The 20041-nt window shown below is 48.5% G+C and overlaps 2 protein-coding genes across 22 annotated transcripts in view; both read right to left on the bottom strand.

The window, feature by feature from the left end:
• beta-Spec (spectrin beta chain) overlaps positions 1 to 20041 on the bottom strand; it is a 97518-nt gene that overhangs the window by 19678 nt on the left and 57799 nt on the right. For all 21 annotated transcript variants that reach the window (XM_086533898.1, XM_086533926.1, XM_086533963.1 and 18 more), the window contains 3 exons: positions 9147 to 9295; positions 4884 to 5035; positions 17 to 4731 (listed from right to left, as the gene is read on the bottom strand). In XM_086533898.1, coding sequence (XP_086390024.1) covers positions 17 to 4731; positions 4884 to 5035; positions 9147 to 9279 — 5000 coding nt within the window. In that variant the 5' untranslated portion in view covers positions 9280 to 9295. The remainder of the gene's footprint in view (positions 1 to 16; positions 4732 to 4883; positions 5036 to 9146; positions 9296 to 20041) is intronic.
• On the bottom strand, positions 6771 to 7872 carry LOC147472202 (uncharacterized). The gene has a single exon (XM_086554111.1). The coding sequence runs from the start codon at positions 7641 to 7643 to the stop codon at positions 6771 to 6773; it is 873 nt and encodes a 290-aa protein (XP_086410237.1). The 5' UTR covers positions 7644 to 7872.

Here is a 20041-nt window from a genome sequence, read left to right as displayed (position 1 = left end):
AAAAGCTTCCACAAACCTGTCAGGATGTCCTTCATTGATGAGATGTCTAGCCGTCTCTCCAAGTTGTCTTATCGTCTCAGCATAGTCATCAACAGAATTTTCTAGAGTTTGGTGTTTCTTCATTAGGTTCTGTGCTGAGATTTCATCCTTGCCTCTGTCCTCCACCATCATGTACAACTCTTGTTCACTCATCCATACCTCTGCTTCACCTGCATCAAAGAGGTACTGTTGTGCTTTCTCAGAGACCAGGAGTTTTGATCGCCTGTGTTCCATGGCATCTTTAAGTTTGGTCCAGTGGTCGAGCAGATCCTCAAGCAATTTCTGGAATTCGTCGGCATCCACATGTCCCTCTTCAATGAGCTTTCTACCATTGTCACAGACTAAATTAATTCTAGGTTCGTGGTTATCGATCTCTGTACTAAGGGACTGGAGTTTCTTCTTCAGCATGTGGACGGTGAAGAGGGAGTTGCCATAGTCAGGGCTTGTTGCAAGAGGCATTTTCTCTAGAATCCAGAGCTTCTCATCCTCAACATCTCTCCTGAACTGGTATGCCTCTTTCTTCTTGGCTAACAACACATTACGTTCAACAAGAGGAGCTTTGAGGGATTCGAATTTGGCCTCCACTTTGATCTTCATATGTTTGATCTCCTCTGTCTTCTCTGGAGTCATGCGCTGCAAGTAGTCTGCCTGGCTCTCCAGCTGTTCAACCTGCTTGGCCTTCACAGCCATCTGTGTCTCAATCATCTGTTGTTTCTGCATAAGAATGTTCACAGATGTCAGATCCATTCCAGTGTCTCCACCTTCAATCTGCTTCTCAAGATCTGTCATCCAGGTGTCGATGTCATCACACGTCTGTTCGTAAAGCACCTGTCTGTTAGCATCGAAGAGGCGTTCTCCCTTTTCTTTGGTGGTGGTCTCTAGGGCATCAAAGTGTTGATTCAATTCAGATATCTTTGGTCCAATCATCTCGGCCATCTCAGGCTTCTCTTTTACCAACACTTCTCCAGCTTCTTGTACTCTAACCAACCTGTCTTTGTTGCTTGCAATTTCTGCTTCAAAGGCCTGGTGCCGGGTCCATTTACTGTGGACAGTCTTAGCTGACCGGTAGCTTTCATCCTGAGCAATGATATGTTTCTCTTGTACCCAATCATTAAGTTCTTCACAATCTTGGAGGAACTGATGGACTTGGAGTTGGTCCCGCAGGCGTTCCATCTGTTCCATGGCCCGATCTCTGTTCTGTTGACGGCGTTCTTCAATATTTTCGGCCTTCTTCTGAATCTTGTCTGCAGCAAAGTGTTCTTCATCAAGTAATCTCTGAGCGAACTGGCAGATACCATTGATCTTCTCATCATTAGCTTCCATGGTGGTAAGGAATGCTTCATGCCTCTTGATAAGGTTCTCTGCCTGTTCCAGGTTGGTTGGAGTCTCATCCTTGCTAAGGTAGTGCTCCTGCTGACTGAGAAGAACTTCACCCTGTTTGGCATCACGCAAGAACATCTGTAAGTTGAGGGACTGTGACAGAAGTTCCTGTCTGTTCTCCCACATCTGGTGCAACTCTGCCCATCCATCCTTGAGGGCCTTCAATCTCTCTCTCAAGAACATGTACTGTGCATCATCTGCTGGTGTAACATCTTCTGCCGTGATGCGTTCACCATATTCCATCATCTTAATATAGTCCTCTGTGTAGTTATCAATCTCCTCGCGGATGGACTGGTGCTGGCTCAGCAACTTCTCTGCTTCGGCAAGATTTGAAGGAATATCCTCTGATGCCACGTCTGTCATAGTCTTGGTCAACCATGACTGGAAGTGGTCCAGATCTCTCAAGAAGCGGTGAAGATCGCCAGCCTCCTCGAGTTTAGCATCACGCTCCTTGAGAAGCTGAGTGAGTTGGTCCCACACTGAACGGATCTGTTCAATGCGCTCACGGATAAGCTCAGCCTCTTCTGGATGATCCTGGCTGATCTTATCTGCTTCACTTTCAAGGGCATCAAGTTTAGCCTGAATAGCTGCCAGATCCCTCTCCATGCCAGAGAGACGACGCTGGAGTGTCATGATGCCACTGAGATCTGTGCCCAGGTCAGCAGTTTCCATCAACACACGCTTCTTGTCCTCAATCCAAAGAACTGTCTCTCTGCATTCAATATGGAATGTCTGAACACCATGGGCAGAGCTAAGTTCTTCACGCTTGCTTTCTGCCTTTTCTCTGAGCTCGGCCCACCTCTGGTTTAGCTGGTTCTGACGGGCAATGATGTCCTCTGAGTTTGGATGCTCAACGTGCAACAGCTGACGAGCCAGCTGGTTCACAACTGCTACACGGCTGGCATTAGCATTCATTTCTTGTTCGAATCCTTCATATCTGTGCTTCATGATCTCACAGTCTTCAATGTCCTTAGCTGGAACCATGGTAAGAAGCATACGCTCCTTCTCTGCAATCCATTGTTCAACACCATCTGCCTCTGTGAACAATTTGTATAGTGACAGAGCATCAAGCAATCTCTGCTTGCGCACCTTAGCCAGTTCAAGCAATTCTTTGTATCTGCGGTCAATCGATGCCAGTCTTTCAATGACCACAGGTGATTCTCTGTCAACCTCGTTGAGTTCTGATGCCTGTTGGTGCAACTGTTCAATTGTGCTAGCATAGTTCTTCAGCTCATCAGTAACATCCTTGTGTTTCTTCAAGAGAGACTGCACAGTGGCTTCATCTCTGCCAGTGTCTTCGCTTGATACCAATCGCAAGATATCCAGCATCCAGGTATCAACATCATCTGCCTCAGTGTAGAATTGATGCAAGTCCACGGCATCAGTCAGCCTCTTCTTACGGTTGGCTGACCTCCTAGTAAGGGAAGTCCACATGGTCATAATTTCATCAATTCTTTCCTGAATCTTGTCGGAGCCAAAGTGTTGCTGAGCAATAAGCTCTTCTCCACTCTTGACAACGGCCTTGAGTTGTGGCTCGTGTGATAACAGCTCCTCTTCAACTGTTTTGTGTTTGGTCAACAGCAAATTAACAGTGATGAGATCATGCCCAATGTCTGAAGTGGACAGAATCTGTTCCTTCTCCTTGATCCAGTTCTCTTCCTCTGCCATGTCCCAGTAGAACTGCCACAACTTGCGGGACTCTTCCAGGCGGAGACGCCTCTCGACGGCCAGCTTGACAAGCTCGCCATAGGCATCCTCAAGCTGCTGCACACGCTCCAACACGATGGATGGATCACATGGACGATAGCCCTCGACCTGTTCGTCGTCAAGGAATCTCTGAGAATGTTCAATAACTGTCTTGACACGTTCACCTAGGACATTGATGTCAGCCTCCAGCAGAGAGTGCTTCTGTAACAGGTCCTCTACACCCATAAGATGTTTTCCATAGTCTTCGCTCAGGAGACGGAGCTTCATATCCTCCATGGAATCCAAGATATACATCATCTCCTGGAAGTTCTGCTGCAATTGTAGAGAAAGTTCAAGCCTCATACGCCGTAGTCGGAGAAGCTCAAGCAGGTAGTTCCAGAGGCGTAGCACATTGTCCTTCCTAGCATTGATGCGTTCGATATCATGGTAACGTTCGGCTTCCAACTCATTAGCAACAGAGACTACTGCCTGTACACGCTCCTCGTAAGCAAATATGTCAGTCTCAATGGCTTCGTGCTTCTTTGCTGCAGCCTCCACAGCAGCCAGATCAAAACCAAAGTTATCTTGAGAAACCAGTCTCTGGTTCTCAGACAACCAGGTCTCCCTCATGCCAGCCTTGCGGTTGAACCTGGCAGCAAGTTGTGCAAGCTTCTCTTGACGAATGAGTTCCTCTCTCAGAGCCAACTCACGTTCGTGCTCAGCCTTCTCTAGGCGTTCCCAGGCCTTGTTGATGTCACTAATCATCTTGCCTTCCTTTGGCAAATAGGGTTTCTGGTTATTGGCTCTCATTTTGGATTGAAGAGTGAAGAGCAGCACCTCCAGGTTACCCTTCTCAACGAATTTGGGTGGTTTCTCCACAGTGCGGTAGGTGTTGAATTGTGTGAGCTGCGCTTGTACACCGGTAAGCGAGTTGGTGAAAACTCTGTCATTCAGGGATTCAATAGTGACTTCAATCCACTTCAGCAAGTCTGATGTAAGACTCTCGTATTCCTTGATCATTCTGTCATTCTCCATAGCAATACCCACAACCTTGCCAATACGTTTGCCCTGGACTGTCTCCTGCTTGAGTTTGGAGAAGTAATGGTAGTAGGTGACGACATAGGTGATGATTGACTTCTCATCAGGCTGTTCCACAAAGACATCCTCAGCATCCAAAAGTTTGGTGAGACCTAACTTATTTTCTGCCACGTTGAATGCATTGTTGAGGTTGTACATTGCATTTGATCGTGACAATTTCTCATACTGAATCAAGTCAGGCCTGTGCTTGTGAATGATAGCATTGAAGGCCAAACCATCCCTCCAGGAGGTGGTGAAGTTCCTGATGTTGACATTATGATAACCAGCTGTCTTCATCTGGCACCAGAGGAGTAAAGCATCCTTAGCACTCTTGGTCTCTTGGTTCTCCGTCTCTTCGATGGTAATGTCTTGGATCTGGAAGCGAAGGATGATCGTCCAGATAAGACCAAGTGTGAGGCGAGCATTGCCATCCACAATATCATGGGAACCCATGTTCTCCAAGTGGACTCGCTGATCACGAAGGAACTGGAGAGCTTTGTCTACATTTTCCAGGCAGTGGATTCGCATCTTTCCTTTGGTCGGTCGTGGCTGAAAGTAATGAGGAACACTTGTAAGGAAACTTGTGAGGATATATACTTGCTATATGAATACATTCAAATGTATTCCCTATCCAAAATGTATTCTCTATCCAACATGTCATAAGCTGTTTTAGCATACAAATCACAGGCAATTGTACTCACCAATCTCTCTCCTGAAAGAATCTCCAGGAGCTTGATGAGTTGCTTTCCATCTCGTAAGTCCACGTACAGGTCTCCTATACGTGCGTTCACTCGTACCAGGTGGGAATTCACCCATTTCATGAAAGTCTTCTTCTGCACACTCTCTCTCTCATCTGGTGAATAAAAGGCAATGTTAAAAATGTGATCAGATTCACACACTTGAAAAAGAGAATCTGCTTGTGAAAATATTACCCGATGTATATATATAATATATATATATATATATATATATATATAGTCTTAGGATCTACAGAAGAAATTAAGGTATTCAAGTCATGAATACCTTAGCAATGACAAAAAAATAGCTACTACAAATTTGGATAAAATTAATGGTAAAAGAAGGTATTGATTATCCATATGATTTAACACATAAAAAATATGAAGGAACAAATTTATCTAAACCTCATCATCATCTCCTTTATATATAAATATGTATATATATATATATATATATATATATATATATATATATATATATATATATATATATATATATATATATATATATATATATATGTATGTGTATGTGTATGTGTATGTGTATGTGTGTGCATATATATGTATATGTATATGTATGTGTATATGTATTATATATGTATATATATACACACACACAGACATTATATATATGGACAGTTAGTACTTCTTACATTTTACAATTCCCATAATAAAAAATGTAAATATATAAATAACTTTTCTACTCCCAGTAACAATAATAATCATAACAACCCCCATACATATGCCTAGCTATGTGAACATTCTCAACTTATTTCTGACTAAAAAGCCAGTGTTTAAGTATGACTTACATGTCTTCTGGGTTCATGCCAACCACAGTGAACAGTTTATTTATAAACAGTAAATTATTCACTTCCATTCAGACTTTGTTCACCAGAGAAAGGTATACTACCTAGAATAGGATTTTTTTCTTAATTGAAAAAGAAGTGTGAATGTGAAGAAACATAAATTAGTGACAAAGTGCATACATGTAGCTGTGTGTGTGTAAATATAAGTATAAATATAACTGTATGTGTAGGTGTGGGTTTGGGAGCTTGTGCAAGAGTGAAAGTGAGAGAAAGAAAGGGTATGTATATTCAAAATGTGTGTGCATAGGCTAGGCAGTATGTATGAGGATATGAATGCTTTCAATATATATCTTATCACCTTTTAATACTTTGATATGGTGTTCCATTGTGGAGTACCAAGGTTCATTTTCACCACCAAGGCTTGTTGTGCGGCGAACATCTTGCGTCCGTACCTTGATTTGACGGACAGACTGAGTTCGACCAGGTGTCCAGTGCGAAAACTTAAATACCGCACCTTTCTCAGAACTTTTGGGGGACCCAATTGCATCTAATGAATATTCACTAGATGACTGTGAAGTTGATCTTCCAGATTCCTTGGTATACCACTCTTGGCCTTTTCCAGCCGTAACACTCTCTGTGGCTGAATCCTCCTTTTGTGTAATAAATTCCTTCCATTCTGTTCCTTGACATGCTTTTCGAAAAGGATTTTCTGAATCTCCATCAGGATCACCCTTGTCTTCAAAATAATATTGCTTGTCACCAATAATTTCTGCAATGCTCGCATCTCCTTTGGCATTTGTGACACTGACACGTACCTTTTCTACTGACGTTTCTTTGCCTTCCTTTTCCAATATCTGTTGACTGCCAGAAATTTGCTCAAAGCTTTGTTGCCAGGCATCTTTCAATTCATCATGCCATGAGCCATCTTTTGCCTCGTCATTCTGCTCTCTATTGATAATGGAGGAGTTCCCATGATCACTCTGTTCTTCCTGTGAGGTGAACTCTGACTGAGAGTTCTGGCGAGTATCAACCATGTGTTGTTTTATTAGACGAACATCTCCAGATATCTGCTCAGCAGTGATGTGTTGTACAATATGCAATCCTGACTCTGAAATTTGCTGTCCTTCATGAGGACTCTGAGGATTAAGGATATCAACTGACTGTTGACTATTTTTCTCAACTGGCTGAATAATTTGCTGAACCCATCTTTCAATTCATCATGCCATGAGCCATCTTTTGCCTCGTCATTCTGCTCTCTATTGATAATGGAGGAGTTCCCATGATCACTCTGTTCTTCCTGTGAGGTGAACTCTGACTGAGAGTTCTGGCGAGTATCAACCATGTGTTGTTTTATTAGACGAACATCTCCAGATATCTGCTCAGCAGTGATGTGTTGTACAATATGCAATCCTGACTCTGAAATTTGCTGTCCTTCATGAGGACTCTGAGGATTAAGGATATCAACTGACTGTTGACTATTTTTCTCAACTGGCTGAATAATTTGCTGAACCTCAATTGACTGTTGGTGAATAATCTGGTTCTGATCTGCTTCATCAAGATGATGAACAACTCCCTCCTGTATACTGAAAGACTGCTGTGAGGAAGTTCTCTCTATACCAAATGAGTGCTTGTGGGTAATATTCTCCGATTCAAAAGACTGTTGGGCAGAAAACTGTTGTGTGGTAAAGGTTTGCTGCTGAACCTGCTGAACATCAACTGCTCGCTGTTGGACGAGTTCTGTTTCAAATGTCTGATGACGAGTAACATGCTGAACTTCTATGGACTGCTGATAGCTAAGTTCTCTTGTTCCTTCCATTTCCTGGCAAGTAACTTGAAGATCATCTCCCGTTTCCTGGATGAGAGGGAAGCCTCCCTCACTGAGCTGCTCCCCCTGAGCCTTTTGCAACTCTTTCTCCATCACGCAGTGTGCACCGAATCCAAATGAGCCCGAATAACATTTGCAGTTATAGTCCCTATTTGATGCCTCAGAAGGCACCTAAACAAGTCTGCTATGCTTCACTCAGCATTATTCACAAATATGACAGATATCACTATAGGATGTCCAAAACACCACTGACACTACACTACCACCATAGACATTAATAGCCAAATCATACTAGCCCTGTTCACCCACAACAATTACAACCGATACTGCCGGTGGAGGGCCAAAGAGACTGACCCAGAGCTACCTGATCCTTCTTATCATTATTCCACTGCCAGACTCACCTTACAAGACAATGCTGTCTAAAATTACATTTATTCCGTTAATTACCTTACTCCTAAAGACAGGATGAGATGGAACGACTGAAGACAAATATAATCAAGCTTTACCAATTCAACTCGTATCAAAAGATCCATAAAAAAAAAGGCTTACAAAATACATAATAATCATACACTGGCACCTAATTTGTAGCATTAAGTGTTATCAGTATGAGTTGGCTTCATTATCTCAGAGAACTATGTTTGAGGTATGATATCATATGTTTTAAACTATATAATTCCCTGTATACATGCTCAACACACCATTTCCTATACAGATCTTTCATTTCTCAACATAATTTTCCTAAAAAGAGAGAGAGAAACATCGAAGAGACATACATCAACATCCTCTCTGACACCTGACATGCTAACAAACACATTCACCTGAATACAAAGCATAACTCTTCTTACTTCCTCAAAAAAAAAAGAAAAGAAAATATGAATAAAAATACTTCTACAGCTAACACAGAAGAATTCAGTCCAAAAACAAAAACATCCTGCTGCTCGGCTAGGATTTACCAGGACAAGCAGCAAAGGGTGACTACAATATCCTGTGAGAGATAAGTGTAACTCTCAACATAGGACAGTGGACCCTATGAGATGGAAAAACGAATAAACAAATAGATGATGATGTTCTCAGTGAGTGAGTGAGTGAGTGAGTGAGAGTGAGTGAGTGAGTGAGAGTGAGTGTGTGAGAGTGAGTGAGTGAGTGAGTGAGTGAGTGAGTGAGTGAGTGAGTGAGTGAGTGAGTGAGTGAGTAAGTGATAGTGAGTGAGAATGAGTGAGTGAGTGAGTGAGTGAGAATGAGAGTGAGTGAGTGTGTGTGAGTGAGTGAGTGAGTGAGTGAGAGTGAGTGAGTGAGTGAACAGTGAGTGTGAGTGTGAGTGTGAGAATGAGAATGAGAATGAGAATGATAATGAGAGTGAGAATGAGAGTGAGAGTGAGAGTGAGAGTGAGAGTGAGAGTGAGAATAAGAGTGAGAATAAGAGTGAGAGTGTGTGAGTGTGCGTGTACTTAAAAAAAAAAAAAAACAATAAAAGAAAACGGCAAAAGGTACGTGAATAGACTTAATGAAACCGCAAGGGGTTCCGAATAAGAAAGCAGCCCAGCCCGTCCCTCCCAGCCCATCCCTCCCAGCCCGACCCCCCCAGCCGCCACTCACCGGCCAAAGCCTTGATCCTGGATCGTTCGAAAAGCCTCGAAGAAGAGTTTCCACCATCGTAGTCGAAGTCTTCGATCACCTCCTCCTGCTTGATGGGGTCCCAGCGGACCCCTACGCTTATGTCTGTCGTCATCTTCCCGGCTCAGACCCTGCAAAAGGAAGCAACATATTAGTTTCATTTCATCTTTTTACCTTAATCAGGAAAGTACGTGGGCTAGGCCTGTCTGTCTTTGGTTCATTCAAACAGCCTGCTAGCTAGCTGTTAGGCTATCTGTATTTATATAAAAGTTAAAAGGATATCTAAAAAAAAATGGAACGCAATAAAACGATACGTCCGCGTCCGTATCTAATCTCATAGGACAATCTAATGATACGCAGATTATCAAAATCACAGCTTTCATCACAAACAAAACCGGCTCCACCTCATGCATCACTACATTCACGATCACATTCTGCTCGCCAGCCCCCCATTCCCCCCCCACCCGCCGCCCCCTTCCCCGGGAGTGCCGGAAGCTGCAGCCTGACCACAGCCACAATGCTGCAACATTTCTTAACTTCAAAGTTTGTGGTGACGGCGGTCGCTGTTGCACGAGGGTTAACAACCTCACGCGGCACCCCCCCTCCTGTAGATCCACTGATACCCCCCCCCTTCCCCTTTCACTATCATTCACTGTCAACAACCAATGGCATTGAGATTAAAAAAAAGACAACAACTCTCAACAGGATTGCAAAATTCTGGCACGAGTCACAGAGATTGACACTGCCGATTCCCCAACGAGGAGCGAACGCGTTGCAGATCCGTGTCGCGTCGCCGTTGCTCGTTCTGCTGCAGACGACGACACGACTTCCTCCTCGCTCAGCAAGTGATGCTTTAACTCGGTCTGTGATGATATCATCGACCTGTCACACTTGGCCGAGCTAAAGCAAAAGAGGAGTCCAGAACTAAAACAAAAGGAATACGTGAAGAAAAAAAAAAGAAGAATTGAGATTGTTACTCTACCGGTAATGGCCACGTATGTATGTATCATTGCAGGGCGAACGTTCATCAATTTCCAAAGTGATCATAAAGGCATACATAAAAATCCTTGCGAACATCCGTTGCAACGAAACTAAACCTAAAGAAATCTTCCACATACATTAAAAAAAAAAAATAATAAATAAATAAAAATAAAAATAAAATAAAAAAATAAAAATTAAAAAGTCCAACGACCCATTGACGTCCGATGAGATCACGACTTTCCGGATAAAAATAGACCACCACCGCCGCCGTAACACCTGCCGCCGCCTCGTCATCGCAACGGGAAGGAAGAACACCTGTCCCTGTCCTCGTACACATGTGCAAGACTCGTGTTCAGACCTAACGGCTACAACGTACTCAACTCACACCATCAACAAGTTATCCTACTTACTCACTCACTCACTCACTCACTCACTCACTCACTCACTCACTCACTCACTCACTCACTCACTCACTCACTCACTCACTCACTCGTTCATTTATCGATCCATTCACTCATTTATTCACCTATCATTCACCCCCTCACTCGTTCAACGCATACTTCCCTCATCCATTTATTAATCTATTCATTCATATAAAAACACTCATTAATTCATTCGTTCATTCATTTACTCATTCACTTATTCATTCATTCACTCACATTCACTCATCCAAATCACAAACACAGTGAGAGACACATCCACAGATACGAAAGAGAGAGCAAGTGTGTGTGTGTGTGTGTGTGTGTGTGTGTGTGTGTGTGTGTGTGTGTGTGTGTGTGTGTGTGTGTGTGTGTGTGTGTGTGTGTGTGTGTGTGTGTGTGTTTGTGTGTGTGTGTTTTTCCCCTCGAAAAGGGCGCGACCACAAGGGACCGGTTGTGCGCCTTCAACCCGTGGCCTGCACTACGCCAGGACGCTAGGCCTAACTAAGGGCCTCACGTTCCCTCGCACATAAAGAAAGAAACTCCTCGACACTTGCACTGATCTTAAGAAAGATGGGAAATAATAATAACAATAAAGAAAAAATATTCTCACACACACACACACACACACACACACACACACACACACACACACACACACACACACACACACACACACACACACACACACACACACACACACACACACATACACAAACACATATATACACACATACATACATACATACATACATACATACATACATACGTACATACATACACACTTACACTTACACTTACACACACACACACATATATATAAACATATATAAATTCCTCACAATCCCAATTGTCTTGAAAAAAGTGCGTAAGATGATAAGATAAGATAGCTTCCTCGCTTCCTCTCCGAAGACAGCGAGACTCGTTCCGCCCACCCGAGTTCATTTGGGCGATTCAGTTGTTGCACCACCTTCAGTCCGTCCCACTTCATCCGCTATCATGCCATACTGTAAAACACAGCGCTACGAGCCAACCCTTCTTCATACTCCCTTCTCCGTCTCTCCCTCCCCCTCTCCCTCACTCCCTTTCTCCATCTCCCTCAGTCCCTTTCTCCATCTCCATCTCCCTCACTCCCTTTCTCCATCTCCCTCACTCCCTTTCTCCATCTCCCTCACTCCCTTTCTCCATCTCCCTCACTCCCTTTCTCCATCTCCCTCACTCCCTTTCTCCATCTCCCTCACTCTCTTTCTCCATCTCCCTCACTCTCTTTCTCCATCTCCCTCACTCCCTTTCGCCATCTCTCTCCCTCTCTCCATCCCCCTCTCTCTCACTCCCTTTCGCCATCTTTCTCTCTCTCCCTCTCCCTCACTCCCTTTCTCCCTCTCCCTCACTCCCTTTCTCCATCTCCCTCACTCTCTTTCTCCATCTCCCTCACTCTCTTTCTCCATCTCCCTCACTCCCTTTCGCCATTTCTCTCCCTCTCTCCATCCCCCTCTCTCTCACTCCCTTTCGCCATCTTTCTCTCTCTCCCTCTCTCCCTTTCTCCACCTTTTCGTCCGATTCACCGCAGATCACACAATCTGCACGAAAAGCACCCTCAGCCGTTGCATTCAACCGGCTTCCTTCAACCAAAAAGCATATCCACTTTTTTTTAACACTATTTTAATTCACGAATGTTTCCCTTTCTAACACTCTTTGATCTCTCATCCCCCACCCCCACCCCCAGCCCCACTCCCCACCCCCCAGCCCATAACCAGCCTCCAAGCCGAGATTCATTTTGCTAGGCCTATGAATGCCAGGATGAAATTGATGGGCCTGGCACCCGTGGGCAAGACTGGCTGGCACTCGCTCTAGAGGTACCGGGAGGCACGGGCGGAGACGAGGTGTGTGTGTGTGTGTGTGTGTATGAGCAGGGGCAGGTGTGGGGAAAGGGGGGAAAGGAGGGGGTGGGTGGGGGGAGAGATAGGTTACCGAGCGGGGATTTCGTGGGATTTCCACCGAGTCTCGTTATTTGTGATGACTCGCGAGGCATCATCCTCCAAATGCGGCACCATACCCTAGGCCCTACATAGAACACGAGAACTCCGTAAGTATAGTGAGTATATATATACACACACACCCGACATACAACCGGCATAGCTCGCATAACGCGGGTGGCACTGTGTCACTCTCCTCCAACACTTCCTACAAACGTCACACGTGATAGAATCAAGCCAAAATAAGTGGGGACTCGCGAACTATCTTGATGGCAAATATATATACACAGAGCCTTGCAAAATGCCAATACAAATGTTCAAAAACATACACATTAAATGTAATATATATATATATATATATATATATATATATTACATATATATATATATATATATATATATATATATAGATATATATATATAGATATATATATATATATATATATAGATATATATATATATATATATATATATATATATATATATAGTTTTGTTTCTCTCTACGTGTGTGTGCATGCGTGCGTGCGTGCGTGCGTGCGTGCGTGCGTGCGTGTGTGTGTGTATGTGCGTGTGCGTGTGTGCATGTGCGTGTGCGTGTGTGCATGTGCGTGTGCGTGTGTGCATGTGCTTGTGTGCATGTGCTTGTGTGCATGTGCATGTGCATGTGCGTGTGTGTGTGTGCATGTGCGTGTGTGCGTGTGCATGTGCGTGTGTGTGCATGTTCGCGTGCGTGTGCGTGAAAAGCAATCCATCCTAGCAGCGCAAGGGGTGTTCGGACAGGGTCCAGCGCCCAATTGACATTTGCCAGCTGTGCCGTCGCCGTCGCCGCGGAGGGAACACTAAGGGCTCCAAGCATCCGGGTACGACGCCTTCGAACTCTCTTCCTTCGCTCGCCTCCATCACTGACCCTCCCGCTTATTCATCACAGGCAGCAAGTACCTCCTCCATCGCCTCCTGAATTCCCTCGCCTGCCAACGCCAACGCCAACGCCAACGCCACGCCCAAGCCGCCCAGCAACGCCTCTCTGCTGCGTTTCTCTTGGGCGCTCTCGCCCGCGTGCTCTTTTGGGTCTTGCATTGCGTTCGTGAGTATAGGTGTATATGTGTGAGTGTGAGTATGAGTGTGAGTGTGTATGCTTGTGTCTTTTTAACTTTGTCGTGAACTTAAAAACAAGGTGGGACGGGGGAGAGGGAGGGGGAGGGGGAGGGGGACGGGGGAGGGGGAAGGGTGGGCGATGGGGAAGTGGGTGGGAGATGGGGAGAGAGTGGGAGATGGGGGGATAGAGTGGGAGAGATTGAGAGATGGAGAGATGGAGAGATGGAGAGAGGGAGGGAGGGAGGGAGGGAGGGAGGGAGGGAGGGAGGGAGGGAGAGAGAGAGGGGAGGGAGGGAGGGAGGGAGAACGCACCCCCTCTGCGTCCCAGTCGCGGGCAATCTCCTGAACCTGCACATAAGCGAGAAGCACTTGTTCTTCTACCACAGGACCGCGACATAAGAAGACGGCTTCCTTGGGTGGCACAACTATGGCACTTGTACCTGGCCCTCGCCCTCCACAGGTTGCCATAAAACCGCTACACCAACAGATCAATGCCAAAATTCCGAGGGGCGTGGCGTTTGTGCACAGCCCCGTGTGTGTGCGTGTGCGTGTTCGTGGATGTCCATGTGTGTGTGTTTTGGGGAAAGGGGGAATGGGGGGGGGGGAGGAGCCAGCCCCTGGGACGCGCGGCCGGTCCAGGAAGCCCGCCACCACACGCCGGAAGTGATAAACTGGAGGAAGAGGAGGGGAGGATAGGGGTAGGTAGGAGGAAGAGGAGGGGAGGATAGGGGTAGGTAGGAGGAAGAGTGAGCGCGGGGGGAGGGGGAGGGGGAGGGGGAGGGGGAGATCTCCACTCGCCCCGCACAAGAGCAGCAGCGGTGACAACGGCGGAGAAGCAACACAAATTAGCCCTCCCCTTCCCAACACAAGGAGCAACTTGCTCGCAGCCGTCTTCAACTTCATTACGGCCTCCCAAGTTTCTGGGCGCGCTTTCTACCCCGGGAAAAGGGTGTGATTAGGCACGTTATGAAACCCAGCATGGTTACGACTATACCAGGACTACACGACGGTCGCGCTCCAAAGCGAGTGCGTGCGAGTGCAAGCAGAAGTACTGGTCGATTCGGATTCTTCTGTTCCTAGCTGCGTTCTCCCCACGAAGGAAATTGCCCAAGCAAATCCTCCACTGTCCTTCGCCACAGCCTGAGACACGGCGCTGCCACAAGGAAAGGTGTGCTGGCGGCAGATACAGCGCCCGGGGCGGAGGCTCGAGCCGGCCACGAGAGTCCCAGACAGGAAGGCCGCCGCAGAAGCCGGGAAGCGACGCTTGGACAATTACTGTCTGGTTGAGACTGACTCCCCCGCACACACGGACGCATACATGCGCGCGCGCACACACACACACACACACACACACACACACACACACACACACACACACACACACACACACACACACACACACACACACACACACACACACACACACCGCGAAACCGTAGTGACAGCACGACCGAGACGTCTCCACCACCAAGGCAGCTGCCGAGCATCAAAACCAGCACGGCCCGACTCTTTCCTGCAAGAGCCACGAGTGGAAGCAGCAACGGCGCCCCTACCCCGACGCCATCAACGCGAGGACACACTTCAACGAGACCCGAACCAAAAAGCTTCCTACACTACTTACATTACGACTCTTCAAAACCATTTACCACGGCACGGCAGCTTGTTGCGCCGTGCATGGCAACTTGTTGAAACTCCGCATGCCATGCCACTCTGCAAGTAGGGAATATGGCAACGCTTGGCGGTACCATGTCCTACGATGTATCTGCACAGCCACATGGTGCGGGATGGCTCGTAGGGCCAGTGGCAGTATTCGTGAATATCTCGAGTACCTTAAAAGCGATAGCGTCGAGGGTTCGTTCTTCAATTGCAAGAACCACGTCGGGTAAAGTGGTGCTTTTAGTGGTGCTTTTAGATTCGCGATCAGTAACTAGCATGCAACTGTGAGCATGCGTGCAGCCTGGCTCGGTTCAACGCCAAAGCAGACGATCCGACTCAAACAAGTGATTCAAGTAGATACAATAAAACGTATATTGACAGGTGCAGGAGAGAGATGTGAACGAGTAAAAGGAATCAAGGGAGATGGAAACTGGGAGAGGGAGAGGGAGAGGGAGAGGGAGAGGGAGAGGGAGAGGGAGAGGGAGAGGGAGAGGGAGAGGGAGAGGGAGAGGGAGAGGGAGAGGGAGAGGGAGAGGGAGAGGGAGAGGGAGAGGGAGAGGGAGAGGGAGAGGGAGAGGGAGAGGGAGAGGGAGAGGGAGAGGGAGAGGGAGAGGAAGAGGGAGAGGGAGAGAGGGAGAGGAAGAGGGGAGAGGGGGGGAAGAGGGAAAGGGAGAGGGCGATGTAGATGGATGGGGGAGGGGGCTGGCGGGGGAAGAAAAAATTAAGAAAGGGGAAGTAAGGGGAAGAAAAAGGAGAAAGAGGAAGAGGAAGAGGAAGAGGAAGAGGAAGAGGAAGAAGAAGAAGAAGAAGAAAAGCAATCCAGAGGAAGGAAGGAAGGGGGCGGGAAGAAGCAGTACCTCCAACTAATGTTTCTTTCGCTTTGACACACGAGGAAGACCCTGTACCACACTCTAGGGGCCGAGTGCGTGGGAGGAAGGCTGGGTGAAAAAAAAATCCACTCCACCTGGGACTTAAAGGGCAAGAGACACTGGTAAATAGGTAATGGCGCGTGGCATTAGACTGGAGAGTTGTGACGGGAGGGTGTAGCAGGAAAGAAGGAAAATGCTAAAAAAAAAAAAAAAAAAATCATAAACAATGACTAGGTGAAGGGGAGACCAGGTGGGAAGGGGAGGGGAGACAGGGAAGGGGAGACAGGGTGAGTGAGGAGGGGGAGAGGAAGAGAGGAGGAGGAGAGAGGAGAGAGGAGAGAGGAGAGAGGAGAGAGGAGAGAGGAGAGAGGAGAGAGGAGAGAGGAGAGAGGAGAGAGGAGAGAGAGAGAAAGAGAGAAGAGAGAGAGAGAGAGAGAGAGAGAGAGAGAGAGAGAGAGAGAGAGAGAGAGAGAGAGAGAGAGAGAGAGAGAGAGAGAGAGAGAGAGAGAGAGAGAGAGAGAGAGAGAGAGAGACTCGAACAAACCTCGAATAAACACGCCCCAACAGGACTGGTAGAATATGATCATAAGAGGTGGGCGTGAATATACGACGAGGGCTGAATGGTGGAGAGGAGCAGGTGGTGGGCGGGCGGGAAGAAGAGGGGGACGCGTGGTGGGGCAGAGAGGCAACGAGAGTGGGTTGGTAAGTGGACTCAAGTGGCGAAGGAAGATTAACTATTTTACGGCTGGGAATGTGCAGGAGATGGCCGGCCCTTTCGGGGTTACCAGTGGAGGCTGGCATGCGTTAGTGGAAAGTACTAGGTTATAGGAGGCGAGTGTTGACTATCATTACCAATACATCACCTGTTATACTACATGTGTAAACGCACGCACGCATGCACACACACACGCACGGATGCTACACACCCACTCGCCACCACACACAAATAGTTCAGTGAGCTGAAAAGCACAGGCACAAGCACAAGCACACCAAGACGGCCCCTTCCGCTTCCTGGCGGTTTGAAAGGCAAGTTAAACTGAGGGAGACAGGTGGCCAGATGGAACCACAAGACGGCGCTAAAGGGATAAGGAGCTCGGTGGCTGTAAATGACCCGGAGGAGCCGTAAGAAGATGCAGGGCTGCAATCAGTGAGGAGAGAGGGGGAGAGAAAGGGCGATGTTGCAGCTGCGAGGAGGAGGAAGGCGCCTGTATATGCATCAGCGCGGGGGAGGGAGGGAGAGAGAAGGAGAGAGAGGAGAGAGAGGAGAGAGAGGAGAGAGAGGAGAGAGAGGAGAGAGAGGAGAGAGAGGAGAGAGAGGAGAGAGAGAGAGAGAGAGAGAGAGAGAGAGAGAGAGAGAGAGAGAGAGAGAGAGAGAGAGAGAGAGAGAGAGAGAGAGAGAGAGAGAGAGAGAGGAAAGGGAGGGAGGTGATGTGTTAAAGTGCGTGAGCGAGGAAACCTGTCGGTTCATTTTCTTTGGGGATGACTTAGTTCGCCATACATACATACACGAAATAGTTAGCCCGTGATTCAGAGCAGGGATAACAAGAACAAGGCCAGCCAAAGAAGGGAGCCTCTTACGATGGGGTGTGAACTCGCGCCCTATCTACCCTCCTGTTTACCCCTCTTTACCGCCGCAGGAGTGAAAACCATACTATGCGCGACTGCAGGTGCACGCGAGGCAATCCATCCCACGTGCCCCACCTTCCCCCCTTCCCCCCCTCCCCCCTCCCCACCTACACTGTATCTAAGAATAAAAAACTCCTTGTGCTTCCTGTGGCGGCCGATTCCCGGTCCCCCTCGCGTCTTTGAGCGCCTCGTCCTTGCACCTGCCACGCTCCATTTTTCAATCTATTGCCATAAAAAGGAGGGGGGGAGGGGGAGGGGGGAGGGGGAGGGGGGGGGGAGGGGAGGGGGAGGGGGGGGGAGGGGGAGGGGAGGGGAGGGGAGAACAGGTGGGACGGGCGACTAAACCTCTCGAACGGTTACTTTGCTCCGTCTTCGGCGTGTCGTCCGTAGACCACGAGAACACAGTCATCCTGTTTACATCTAGGACCTTTCTGAATCCTCAGACCGGACCGAGCCAACCTCACCCACGTCCCCCCCCCCCCTTTCGACCCCGAGGGCACCAAGAACCCATCTTCCTTCGCCATAATTCATCCTCCAGAAAACAATTCGCCGAAGAGCAGGCGACCGTAACGGTAATTAGACTCCGCCCCCCGTCCCCCACCCGCCCACGCACCGACACCCACACGGTCCCCACGGCGCCGTCCGCATCCACGAGCCGAGCACCGCCGCGCCGTGTTTACCGTCACGGCGGAATCACGGGTCCGGGGATGAAGGGAGGCAGCCGCTCCGTGACCTTTCCCCAGATTGCACGCAAATAGATCACCGACTTCCGGCGAAGCGTTCCGTGAGCGGCGCGAGATGGAAACCATTCGTGCATTCACTGCTTCTGAAATTCTGCTTTAAGGATCTTAAGAGCTGGAGAGGGAGGGAGGAAACTAACTAGTGATGTGCGTGCGTACGTGAAGATGTGTGCGTGTGTGTGTGTGTGTGTGTGTGTGTGTGTGTGTGTGTGTGTGTGTGTGTGTGTGTGTGTGTGTGTGTGTGTGTGTGTGTGTGTGTGTGTGTGTGTGTGCGTGCGTGTGCGTGTGCGTGTGTGTGTGTGTGTGTGTGTGTGTGTGTGTGTGTGTGTGTGTGTGCGCGCGCGTGCGTGCGTGTGCGTGCGTGTGCGCGTGTTAAATAATGCATATGTAGCAGAGGGCAGCCCCCCATCAGTGCATGTGCATCGATGAGGCCTTTTAAATGTTTCTCCCAGAAAGACCCCGAGCAAGGATCCCGCGAGGAGGAGCTCTCCCGCGCCCCTCCTCGCCCCGCCCCGCCCCGCCTGGGCCGAGGGGCACCACGGGGCCTGCACGTCGACGCGGTCACCCGCCTAACAAGGTCGCCGGCGCGCTCGTCAAAACAACACGTGCAGGACAGCCAATAATACATCGCCCATCAAGCGGCGAGCCGAGAGAAAGGAAAGGGGAAGGGGAAGGGGAAGGGGACGGGGACGGGGACGGGGACGGGGAAGGGGAAGGGGAAGGGGAAGGGGAAGGGGAAGGGGAAGGGGAAGGGGAAGGGGAAGGGGAAGGGGAAGGGGAAGGGGAAGGGGAAGGGGAAGGGAAGGGGAAGGGGAAGGGGAAGGGGAAGGGGAAGGGGAAGGAGAAGGGGAAGGGGAGGGAGAGGGGATCTCGCCCTCCAGACGCTGAGAGCATGGGCGTGGGCAAGAAAAAAGGAAGAGTGATCCAGCCAAAAAGGGCGTGATCCCTGAGGAAGGCTCGGGCGGGAGGCGGCGCTGAGAGAGAGAGGGGGAGGGGGGAATGAGGCATTGATGATGATGTTGACAAGAGCAAGACGAGGGCACTGGCTGTTGAGCGTGCATCTGGCAGACACCACAAGCTCACCCTATCCCCCGATCACGCTTTCTGCTCCCTTCCTACACCCTCGTCCGTCCCGTCCGCCCTTCCCTCCTTCCTTCCTTCCTTCCCTCCCTCCCTCCCTCCCTCCCTCCCTCCCTTCCCTTCCCTTCCCTTCCCTTCCCTTCCCTTCCCTTCCCTTCCCTTCCCCTCCTCATCCGTCCATCCACTTTTTTCTCTCGATTGCTCCCTTTCTCTCACTGTCAACATCATCATCCGATCCCCCTTACTCTGAACAATTCTCTTTTCTCCCTCTCCCTTTTCTCATTGCTTCACACTCCATGCCCTCCATCTCCATCTCCTCGTAAACCTTCGCCCATGTCCCGCCAGCCTGGTCCCGAACCGGCACTAATCCGCTCAATGAACTTCGCCTGCCTGCCTTTCCCTTCCCTCTTTTCTCCTCTCCATCTACTCTCCCCT

Source organism: Penaeus japonicus, unplaced genomic scaffold, assembly GCF_977035675.1.
Source record: "Penaeus japonicus unplaced genomic scaffold, GWHDUDI00000001_assembly GWHDUDI00000003, whole genome shotgun sequence".
Lineage (NCBI taxonomy): Eukaryota > Metazoa > Arthropoda > Malacostraca > Decapoda > Penaeidae > Penaeus > Penaeus japonicus.
Note: the sequence above shows the minus strand (reverse complement) of the source record. Positions and strands in the feature narration are given on the sequence as shown.

Coding starts and splice junctions, on each gene's coding strand:
- LOC147472202 (XM_086554111.1), bottom strand. CDS start 7,643: ATGGAGAAAGAGTTGCAAAAGGCTCAGGGGGAGCAGCTCAGTGAGGGA.